General features: G+C 46.2%; 1 protein-coding gene across 4 annotated transcripts; it reads right to left on the bottom strand.

Annotated features, from left to right (window-relative positions):
• Positions 1-555: 555 nt before the first annotated feature.
• On the bottom strand, positions 556-10,987 carry DACT1 (dishevelled binding antagonist of beta catenin 1). 4 transcript variants are annotated; one of them, XM_005561378.4, is made up of 4 exons: positions 10,289-10,987; positions 7,971-8,103; positions 7,069-7,224; positions 556-3,621 (listed from the first exon to the last, which is right to left on the bottom strand). In XM_005561378.4, exons 1-4 carry the CDS (start codon positions 10,631-10,633, stop codon positions 1,742-1,744), a joined length of 2,514 nt encoding a protein of 837 aa, XP_005561435.3. In that variant the 5' UTR covers positions 10,634-10,987; the 3' UTR covers positions 556-1,741. The 4 variants fall into 4 exon arrangements, with proteins under 4 accessions (XP_005561435.3, XP_005561436.3, XP_065404934.1 ...); XM_005561379.4 differs by having other exon boundaries at positions 556-3,510; XM_065548862.1 differs by lacking the exon at positions 7,069-7,224.
• Between the last annotated feature and the right edge of the window lie 429 nt (positions 10,988-11,416).

Below are 11,416 nucleotides of genomic sequence, written 5' to 3'. Positions count from 1 at the left end.
TTATGAATTACTACTGATTTTCCTTAAGTGCGATCATATTGTAGGTATACAGGAGAATCTCCTTGTTCTTGGGTAATGTATGCTTTTTAGAGATAAAATATCATACCTGAAATTTACTTTAAAATATTTTATCAGTGTGGGGTAGGGAGAGGGGAGGATTGCCATGATAGTATCTGTCTTTGATCTGAAAAATCAGTAATATAGTTAAACCTAATACATAAATACAGTTACAGCAAGCATGGCAAAATGCTGGCAACTGTTGAATCTAGGTGGCATAGAGTTGTTTATTATATTATCCTTTCAAGTTTTCCATGTTTGAGATTTTTTGTAATAAAAAGTTGGGAGAGGGGATTATTTTCAGAAATATTTTCCTTAGATGGCACCTATAAAATGTATCCTAAATTTTAAAGTACCTTAACTAGAAGTTGTCTGCTTTCCTTCATTTGCTTGCTCATCGTCCATTCTAATACTAAAACCTATCTATATTGCACATATTCTAACGCTAGAATAGGTCTAATATAAATCTCACAAATAACACCAATAACCAGCACAAGATTTATAGGTGTAAACATCTGGTTTTATACCGAAATAACAAACTTAACAGCAGTAAAACAAATCGTTTATTACTGCATATGTGTTATATTAAATTTACACAATGATATATAAAAACACATACTGTTTATATTATATAGTAATTTAACATCAACAGGAATATCAACACAAGTACTACTCATGCACAAAACATGCATATATTGGTATACAAAAAGCAATTTTACACAATACTGTTTACCAAAAATTTTTTCTTAAAAAACAGCCCTTCCACATAGGATCAGCGGTCCAATCTGGACTGGATTGCACTAATATGTTCAGGTCAATGCTTAGGTGGCATAGCGCTCAGTGAGCAATTCTGGGATTGGAGTCATGCCCAAGGGTTACTTCATTAATAGTGAATGTCTCTGTGCCCAAGGACCCAAATTTTATCCCAAAAGTAAATCCTCCAAGGAATGAAAGGTTAGATTGGCTACAAATTAGGGAGGGAAAAGGCGGCATCAAAATGTTGGATAAACGGCCCTAGAAGGGGTTATTAGGAACAGGGCCTAGGCACCAAGTGTGGCAAAAGTTTTTGTGAATCCTTTTAAGGTCCCTATCCAGGCTGCCATCTCTGGATTTAAGGTCTGGCCTCCAAGTCATGAGTCTAGTAAAAAAAAAAACAGTTCTGAGAATAAAGCCGAATGGGCATACATCTGAGAAATGTAGACTACATAAAAAACTATAGAATACAATGACTGCCCCTCGTACCTACTTCACACTATTGTATGTGGTGTCCCTCAACAGGAAAAGCCTCATGGAGACACTGCCCTGAAAACTCAAGGAGCAAATATAAATCCAAAAATTCCATCCACCTGACCTTGGGATCAAACGGTCTTATCCCAATAAAACTTGAACATCGAAACCTGTACCTTGCCGGATGCTCAGAAAGATTAAAATAAAAAACAGCTGGTACCACAAAACTCACTATCACCATTAAAACCTCAATATTTACTTCTAACTAGCAAAACATTCTTAACCTTCCATTAAAGGCACTAGCGTCCGTATGTGAAGATGAAACAATAATTTACCTTGGTTTTATCTTTTTAAAAAAGCATTCCATTAAAGTATTATACAAAAATGAAACCACCACCTTTTTTATTTTGGCAACTAGAAAAAAAAAAAAAGACACTTTCTACACCAATGACGTCACTCAAACCGTCGTCATCAGTTTCAAAGAGCCAGACCGAAAGCGGAGGATCTTCTTCTTGAGGTTATGTGAGGCCTTAATTTTGACAAAGGTTTTTGCGTGGTGGTTGTGAAGGTCTGGCGCCGTTACCGTTTGAATGGGGAGAGTCTGGACAAACTGGGACCAAATCAAGCCACCGCTTTCTTCAGAGTCGCTGGTGGTTGTGCTCTCCCCCACGAACTCGCCCTCGCTCACACTCGACTCGCTGTCCCCGAAGCAGTTGGTGGTGTAATTGCTCTGCTCATCCTCACTGGTGTCCACCACGGTGGAGTGGAACAGGGACTCGCACTCCGCCGAGTATTCGGAGTCGCTAGCCACATAGGCGTAGGGACTGGCGTAGGGCAGCTGCACCGGCGCGGGGTACAGCCCCACATTCTCCCGGCGACCCCGCCGGGCCCTCCTCAGGGCCTCTTCATACGAAATCTCGGCCGAGGACTTCCACCGCCGGTAGTCAGTTCGCTTGTGCTTAGGTTTGGCCACTACCGCCTCCCGTCCGTGGCCGTGCGCCCTGCTCCCCGCCCTGTGGCCCCCGCCCGCGGGCCTGCCAGGAAGACCAGCCTCGGGCCCGCCCCCGCTCTTCCTCCCCTTGGAGGAGGCTTTCTTGAGTTTCTTATTTGTATCCAAGTCATCCGGGAAGCGACACTTTTTGCTCCCGGCCCGCGTTTTCTCCCTGACGGTGGGCAAGCCGTTCTCCAGCCCCTGGAGGGCTGGGCCGCGGTGCTTCAGGCTAGAGCTCTTCGCGACGCCCACGTTCCTGTGGCCCCGGTGGAGCCGGACACTGGGCTGCTGCCCCGGGATGAACTGGGCCTTGACCAGGTGCGCTTCCTCCAGGCTTTGGGAAGAAGAGCCCTCGCTCTTGAAATCCAAGGCAGGCCTCTCTTCCACCGGGAAAGCTGGAGACAGCAGGGGAGGAGCGGCCGGGGTGACGCCCTGCAGGCTGTTTTTCTGTGACATCTTTTTCAGAGGCTGGACAACTTTGTTCTCCCGCGGCGGGGCAGGGCCTATGCCGGGACTCTCTTTTGGAGAAGCCCCTGAGAGCTGAGCGTTTTCTTTAGGGGACTCCCCTGTCCCGATGGCGGGACACCGAGCATGTTCTTGGGAGGCTGGCTTGGCCGTTTTCGGCAGGTGCTTACTCTGAAGGTCGGAGGCAGCGCCTGAGGGGCAGCCCTCTGGCAGGGGCAACCTCTTGCTTTCGGCTTGTTCAGCCTTTGATTCTTTTGACCAGGGCTTCGGTGGGGAGAATGTCCCATTGTCCAGAGAAGGTATCCCGCCAGAGGGCAGACATGCCTGTTTCGAATTCTTAAGGTTCACACTGTTGCCCTGCGAGACACCGCCCGGGGCTCTGATACAAACGCTCCCGTTCCTCAGAAGCCCTTTTGTGGGGTCAGCGTTCACGCTGGTTCTTGGTTTGTTGGTCCTTACAGGGTGTGTTTTTTTCTGGACGAGGCTCAGAATGTAGCCATCCATTTTCTTGCTGGATGAAGGATGGGAAGCAGACCATAGACTGCTTGGGGACGGTAAAGAACTGTCTGTTTTGACGGCATTTAGCTCAGATCCACCGCAAATGTCATTGGCATGGTTTCCAAGCCTGTCCTCTTCCCTCAGAGGGTTGCCCGTCAGACAAAGGAGAAACATTGGACTCTGCACAGCCACAGCATGAAGTGGACTGGGATACCGATACACATCATTCCCGTTTTTGGACACCAGATCACACTGGTACTTGGGATTCACATCTGCAATGACATCAAGGGAATTAAATTGTGGTGTGGAGAGGGAACGGCAAACTGCCCCTGAGGCCTGGTCTTCACAGTGGCCTTCTTTATATTCCAACAATCCTATGAGATCTGAAAAACATTTAAAGGTACACTCTGAAGAAATGAATTGGTCAGCACCAGCTTGACTCTTCGGCCAATTTTTATGAAAAATCCATGGGTAGAGAGAGCATGCCAAGGATTAAAAAACGCTGCCCTACCATTTGACATGTAATTACTGCTACTGGATGAGGGGGAAATATTTAACAAATGTTTTGACAGCAGATAATAAATCCTCTGAAGGAAAAATACTCAGCCATTAAGAATGTTTTCAAACTGCTGCATCATAGAGGGAAAACACTTTAAAGTTTAGTGAAAATAATGATATAATACTAGAATATGATTATTTTACTATGATCACATGTATGCAAAGAAAAAACATCTGAGATGAAGCACACCAAGATTCTAGTAGTAGTATTTCAGTATGATGAGAAACAAGTGATATTTACTTTATTTTCTGTTTTCTGAATTTTCAATCATAACTGTACTGCATTTACAACTGGGAAAAATAAAATGTTTTGAATCACGGTTTTTCTAGGCTGCTCTCCCCTCTGTGTTCTATTCCTGGCTTTCTTTAGGATAAACTGTACGTTCAGTAGGCTTTCTCCTCATTTTGTGTTTTTTAAAACCTAATTCTTAATGACATTCATTCAAATATAATTGTCAATTGAAAGGTGATGGAAACCAATCAAACTTAAGTAAAAACATCAGATTTAAATAATAATTGCCTTATATTTTCAATAGTGACGCTAAAAAAATAAAACAGGGGCCAGGTATGATGGCTTATGCCTGCAATCCTGACTCTGGAAGGCTGAGGCCAGAGGATTGCTTAGGCCCAGGAGTCCAAGACCAGCCTGGACAACATAGTGAGACCCCATCTCTCTAAAAACAAATTTCAATTTAAAACTTTTTTTTTAATATGATAAAGAATTCTTGATTTAAGATTTTAAAAGATTGAGTGGTAATATTAATGGATAAATTTCCCCATCTTGAAAATGTAGATGCCAAAGTACAACAAAATCAAGCTTGCTGTCTTAAATGATTTTGATCTCTTAAGTTGGCGAATATTATAAATAACAAATCCTTTTAATGACCTTCAGTTATCAGAGAAAATTAAAATTGAGTTTATCAGTAATAATTTGTCCTCCATTATATTTATTCATTCAAATACTGAGAATCTACATGTGCCTGATTCTATGTTGAGAAAGCTCCATGAACTTCAATGATAATTAGCAGTCTGAGGGAAAAAATAGTCTAGACCCAGAGATGATATGTAAAGAAAATATAATAAAACAAAAGTGCCATGTCCCCACCCACATGACCCTCCCCTCAATAAATAGCTTTTTCTAAAAGGAAACATCTAGCTAACATCCTTCCCTATCCTTCCTCCCCCAGCAACCTAAGCCCTATCTCTGCCTTACTTAAAGCCACACTGACAAACACTTCACTATTCATCCCTTTTCCCTCTTTAGAATTGAACAAAACAGATATCCCAGCCCCCAAGGCCTTGTGCAACTGTCTCAATTATGTGAGGATGTGGCATTTGGAAGAGCACAGGTCTGTCTTGAAGGAAAACCTAAACCAAAGTGCCTTTAATGGGTTTATAAAGTTTCCCTCTGAAACCAGATCTGCAGAATGAAGGGGAGTAATTACCAATGAACTTGAGGCCCAGATCCTCTAGATAACACAGTTCTGTGCTTCCCCAAATGATTGCTGCTGACAACACACAGATAGGAAGACACCAGCCAATTAGCTCCCTCAGCTGCTTAGTGTTGTCTGCCTCGCCCGGACTCAAAAATTCAGGCTTATACCCAAGTGGAGAACACAGACAAACCAGGAGAGTGATGACTTGTGCCAGCACCCAGAGCAATTCTAATCTTCATATTTTCTCTTATAAGAATTCACAATATAACAGGACTAAGGAAGAAGTCTTGAGTTCCAGCAGCAACCCTGCCATTCAGCAGATGGAGAACCTCTGACAAATGGCTTATAAGCCAAAATTCCTCTTCTGTTAGATGAGAAGTTTGAAAACAACAATTTCTGAATTCCCTTGGGATGATGGAAAACCATGGACCTGGCAGTTAGGCCTGAGCTTAACTTCTGCCTCTGCCACTCACTATCTATAGAGCCTTAAATAACATATCTAACCTTACTAGGCCTCATTTTTTTAATACATAAAATGGAGCTAACAAGACCTGTACTGTGCAGAACTACTGGGAGGATTCAGTGGAGATAAATGTATACAGAGCATCCAGCACAGTGTGCGACACATACTGGAAATGCAGAAACTCTTCTAGTATAATAGCATGATTCCTTCTGGGGGTCATTGCAAAGATATCCCAAAATAAGGAATAATGGCATGTGGGCACCCACTTACTAAAAGAAAAAACAAGCTGCCATCATGCAGAATATTCTGGAGAACATGAAGGGGCCACTGCATCCTGAAGTGCCAACCAGTTTTTGGCCAGGCTGATGGACATATTTAACTTAATGTGAGTGTTAGATTGATTGATTGAGATGGTGCCTCACTCTGTTGCCCAGGTTGGAGTGCAATGGCAAGATCTCGGCTCACTGCAACCTCCGCCTCCAGGGTTCAAGCGATTCTACTGCCTCAGCCTCTCAAGTAGCTGGGATTACAGGCACATGCTGCCACACCCAGCTGATTTTTGTATTTTTAGTAGAGAAGGTGTTTCACCACGTTGCACAGGCTGGTTTTTTTTTTTTTTTTTTTTTTGAGCCTGAGTCTCTCTCCGTCGCCCAGGCTGGAGTGCAGTGGCACGATCTTGGCTCACTGCAACCTCCACCTCCTGGGTTCAAGCAATTCTCCTCCCTCAGCCTCCCAAGTAGCTGGGACTATAGGCGTGTGCCGCCATGCCTGGCTAATTTTTGTATTTTTAGTGGAGATGGGGTTTTACCATGTTGGCCAGGCTGGTCTTGAACTCCTGACCTCAAGTGATCCCCCACCTCGGCCTCCCAAAATGCTAGGATTATAGGGGTGAGCCACTGTGCCAGGCCAACCCAGGCTGGTCTTGAACTCCTGAACTCAGGTGATCCAACCGCCTTAGCCTCCCAAAGTGCTGGGATTACAGGTGTGAGCCACTGTACCCGGCTGAGTTTTAGCTTTAAATAATTAAAAGAAGAAAACGGTTCCAGAATGAAAGAAAATATAGACAAGTTAACCTAACAGCAAAGGCTCGGAAACAGAGCTCAATACCTACAATATTGGGACAGGATTTCTAGAGATAAACTGTCTTGCTGCTATCAGAATATATAACCAAGTAGCACCCAAAGGGTACTGGAATAGTTCTAGATACTCACCTAAATGAAACTATGAGTTCTAGCTGTAAGTATGGCACTAAATGCTGCAAATTGATGAACCTTCATTTTTCTACCAGTGAAAGGTGCTAGAGCCAAATAACCTTTTAAGGGCCCTTGACACCTTCCAATTAAAAAATTTCTATCAGTGCTAAAAATTCTTACCTGCAGATTTGGGGCAACCATCTGAGAGAGTCAAGGTCGCCTCCAAGGGGCTGCAAAAGCAGGTGCTGGAATGACAACTGGATAAACACTCACTGAACACCGAGTTAGAGGAATTGGAAAGGGATCCTGAAGCCCCATCACTCAGCTCATAAAACCCTACAAATAAAAACACCATTGGAATTAAGATCATGTCAAGGAATAATGCATATTCATGCTTAAAAGGAAAATGAATAATCATTTAGGGAAAGGAGATTTTTATTTGTTTGTTTTTTGGCCAATTTTGGTTCACTGGACTTTAGTGTCCTAATCTTATGGTCTTATTTCAAACAATCCTTAGGAAAAGGCAAAGAGCCATAAGCAGGGGTACATTTCAGAGTTACTCTCACCCTCAAACTGACCTTACTCCTTGACCCCGCCTTTGAAGATGTCCAAGGAAAGAAACTTAGATCTGTCAAGCCTCATCTTTATCATGATTGTTTCAGAAAAATAATAAGAGAAAAATCTATTTAAGGAGCCAATGGTTTAAAAGAAAAAAAAAAAAAAAAACTTTTGAAGTGGTCTCAGGAAGTTGAAGTGTGACTAATTTTCTAGCCCAGTTCTGACTTACTCAAGTTTCAAAGGAGGGCAGCTCTTGCAGAAATTTGAATAGCTTTTATTTTTAAACTCGGGGGGACTCCAGTCACATCGATCTCATTACCAAAAATTTTGTTGTCTGAGTTTATTTCCCTCTTATTCCAATGAAACTGAATGGCAGGCTGCTTTTTTTTTATTTTATTTTTTATCCTCTCTCTGTGCACTGGAAACAAACTCCATTGCCATTTGCAGGTCTGGGAATGTTAACCACAAGGGGCTGAGATATAACTCAAGAGTGCAGAATTCTGTCCTTGTGCTCACTCACTCACCTGAGCTAGGCCGACTGTCTGTCTCCAGGTGCTCTTCAGATGTCTTTTCTACATCCAGTCTCAGGTCACTTATCTGCTTGTCAAGCTCTTGCAACTGATTCAACAAACCAGCATCTCTTCGCCTCAAACAATTCTGATTAGGAAGAAACAAAGGAAACATGAATATACAGGGGTGACGTAAGAACCAGAAAGTCAAGTCTAAGGATTCAAATTACCCATCTGAAGAGTTCACTAAAACTTAGAAAACCAAAATTTTACTGGATGACCTGAAGTAAAGAAAGACTTCGAGAATTCAAGAATATGTCCTATGTTTAATTCCACTTTCTCACATTTTGTGGTGATATAAAGTTTCTTCATAAAAACAAGGCTTTAGTTTCAACTAATATATGCAAACTGACTTTTTATAGGTAGGGACAAGAAAAACGGACTGAGACTTTAAATCATCTGGTGTATAACCAGTCTTTTAAAAAACAATACTTCACAGTAGACTCTTTAATTTGAAGTGAGAGTAACAGATTTCCTATAATACGTTATAATCTTAGGTGAGATTTTCTGGCCAAATGTCTTGGCCTGCAGAGTTTTGTTTTCTATTAGTTGCTGTGTGGGGTTTAATCAGTCTTAGGGCCTTTGAAAGTGAGAAACTAATACTAATAGCCAGTGCCAAGTATAATGTGAGCTGGCAGAATCCAAAACCCTCATGGGAAGGCCCATCGAGATTTGAACGCCTCTGGGTTTCCAAAGGTGACAGATGGATTGTGCTAACTCACACTGCCACCTAGTGCTTCCTATTGCTGGAAAAACGGGAGAACTCAAAAAGCATCTGGTTCAAATCATGAATGCCAAGTCTACAAATGAAAATAGTACCATAAACACTGACTGGACTGGAATTCTCTTGACATACGGCTTTGCTCCCCTCAAGCGGACAATAGGAATGCACAATTACAATCCTGAGATTCGTGCAGACAAAAAGATGCAATTGCACAAGACAATAAAATGTAAAAGTCACCAGCCATAACCAGTGAGAACTGGCTCAAATCAGTGTTACACAGGAATCAGGTCTGTGACCAAAGCAGCATAGTAAAATACCAAAACAGAGATATTACACAAACCACAGTGTACATCCTTACAACACACATGCATATGAATATCTATGCCTCTTGTCTTTTGACTTAAAAAGCTTGGAGACATAAACCATATGTTTGTTTGCTACAACTAATTTCTTCAGGAAAAATGAACCTATCAAGTAAAAGCATTTGGGTGCTTAAAAAAAACACACACAGAGAGAGAAAAGAAATGATCTGAAAAGAGATAATAGACGAAAACATATGACAACCGCACAGCATCACCACTTTATTGTGGGAGGGCCACTACCCGGCATGTGTCTAGTTTGGATAGTATCACTTGGTCAGGTGAGGGCGTTTGCTGTTTCCAAAACTACATTTTAAGGTCAATGAAAACAAAGCTGCCGCCATTATTCTGAGGCGGGGTCAAAAGCTGTTCATCAATACATTAAGCTACAAAGTTCTTTTTCTTCCCCACTAATGAAGACTGCATAGAATGACTGAGACAAATCCAGTAAGATAAATGCTCCCCGAGAGCAGGTTCTCTTTTCTCCCACCTCCACCACCAATCACAGCTGGCAGAACGTATAAAATATGAGAGGAGGGGACACAGTCTCCAGCCAAATTTCCATCATTTCCATCTAGTTTGAGCTGCCTTATACAAAGGGCTTCTATTTGAAATTAAGCACCAGCCTGGGTGAAAGCTGGCATGCTGGGGAGAGCTCTCGGAGAGGCACGGCTCCCTACAGGCGCTCCAGTGTAATCGTAAAACTCGGCCTTGGACAGTTAAGCACGCCACAAACCCCCTCCTTGGCTTTTGGCCCCTCTCGGCGGGAGGAGATGAAGCCAAGAAAACCTCCAAATAAAATGGTATTTTAAGTGGGAGTTTGCAAACCTCTGGGGAGGGGGCATATACTCATCTAACTAAGGAGACCGAAGGTCAGAACTAGGCGACTCCAAGAATCCCGAAGGCAGAGGAGGAGGGAAGAGCGGCCACCCCCTTCCCGCAATCCGCGCGAGGTCGCCAGACACAAAGCGGGCACACGCCTGAAACGCGTGGGCGTCGGCAGCCCACGCGCCGCAGGCACTCAGAAACGAGATCAGGGAGGTATGGGGCGGGCGGGGGCGTCCCGGGGGCGTCCCATAACAGCGAGCATCTCCCCAGCCAGAGTTAACCTCGCGCCCGCCCCAGGTCACCTGCCCGACCTCCAGCCCCGGGGCTGGGACAGCCGTGCTCCACCTCTGGGCATGACCTACCAATTGCTTTCGTAGTAGCAAGATGTTCTCCTCCAAGAACTTCTCTTCCAGGCGGCTGCGCTGCGCCGCCTCCCCCAGTAGCTCCCCGGCGCGGGGCGCAGCGGCCCCCGCACTCCCAGCGCCGCGCAGGGCGCCCCGGACCAGCAGCTCCTGGCGCTGGCGAAGGTACTCCAACTCCGCCAGCCCGGCCAGCGTGGCCTCCTGCCGCTCCCGGGTGCGCTGCCGCTCGGTGTCCGCCTCGCCCTTCTCCCGCCAGCGCCCCTCGGGCTCCGCCGTGCGCTGCTCGCCTCGGGTCGGCGCCGGAGGCTCCAGCTCCTTCGCCGTCCCGGCCGGACTCGGCTTCATGGCCCCCAATCCGGCAACGAGCGCCGTCACCGCAGCCGGGCCGCCCAGGCGGAGAAGTAGGGCGCTAGGGCTGCGGCCGCGGGTGGGCTCATGCCGCCCCGCGGCGGGGCGCGGCGCTGGCGGGGGCGGCGGCCAGAAGCCCTCGGGTCCTGCGCGCGGCAGCCGGCTGCTGCCGTCCCGGCCCGGGCGGCGCCGTCCGCTGTCGCCGCGCGTCCCTCGCCGCGGCCCGGCAGCTGATAACGCCCTGCCCGGCGCTACGTCACGCGCGGCGGCCCTGCAAACCCCCGCCTGGCTCCCGCCTCCCCGCGCGGCCCCCCGGCTGCGACGCTCGCGCCCCCAGGCTTCCCCTCTTCTGTCAGGCGCGCCGCCCGGCCCTCAAAGCCGCCTCCTCCTCGCTCGCCCCTCCCCGCCTCCTCCCCAGCTCTCCTCGCGGGCCTCCTCGTCCCCTTTTCGGGTTTACTGCACCCGATTTTGCCCTCGCTCCTCATTGGCTCTTTCCCGTCGCCCAAAGCTCGGGGCGAGCGCCTGGAGCCCCAGCATCCTGTTACAGTCGGCCGCGCAGGCAGGGGCCGCGACGGGACGCGGCAGTTGGGCTCTCCGGAGAACTTTCTGAAACTCGACCAAGTTGCAGCACAGTCTTAACCCTTTCCCCACATGGCCACTCTTCATTTCCACTCACACCGAGTTAGGTTTCTTTCACTTCCCAGGCAAGGTATTGCGAGTGTATTCACAGACACTGTGGGGTTGGTTCCTTAACTCCACTTTGTAAAGGCAGAGCATAAT

This window comes from Macaca fascicularis, chromosome 7 (genome assembly GCF_037993035.2).
Source record: "Macaca fascicularis isolate 582-1 chromosome 7, T2T-MFA8v1.1".
Classification (NCBI taxonomy): Eukaryota; Metazoa; Chordata; class Mammalia; order Primates; family Cercopithecidae; genus Macaca; species Macaca fascicularis.
This window is presented reverse-complemented; position numbering and strand designations above follow the sequence as displayed.

What these genes read in the sequence shown, in the direction of transcription:
- DACT1 (XM_005561378.4), bottom strand. Translation starts at nt 10,633, where the DNA reads ATGAAGCCGAGTCCGGCCGGGACGGCGAAGGAGCTGGAGCCTCCGGCG. An exon ending in TGCTACTACGAAAGCAATTG is followed by an intron (nt 8,104 to 10,288) that starts GTAGGTCATGCC and finishes CTTCCTAATCAG; the next exon opens with AATTGTTTGAGGCGAAGAGA. An exon ending in AGACAGTCGGCCTAGCTCAG is followed by an intron (nt 7,225 to 7,970) that starts GTGAGTGAGTGA and finishes TTTTATTTGTAG; the next exon opens with GGTTTTATGAGCTGAGTGAT.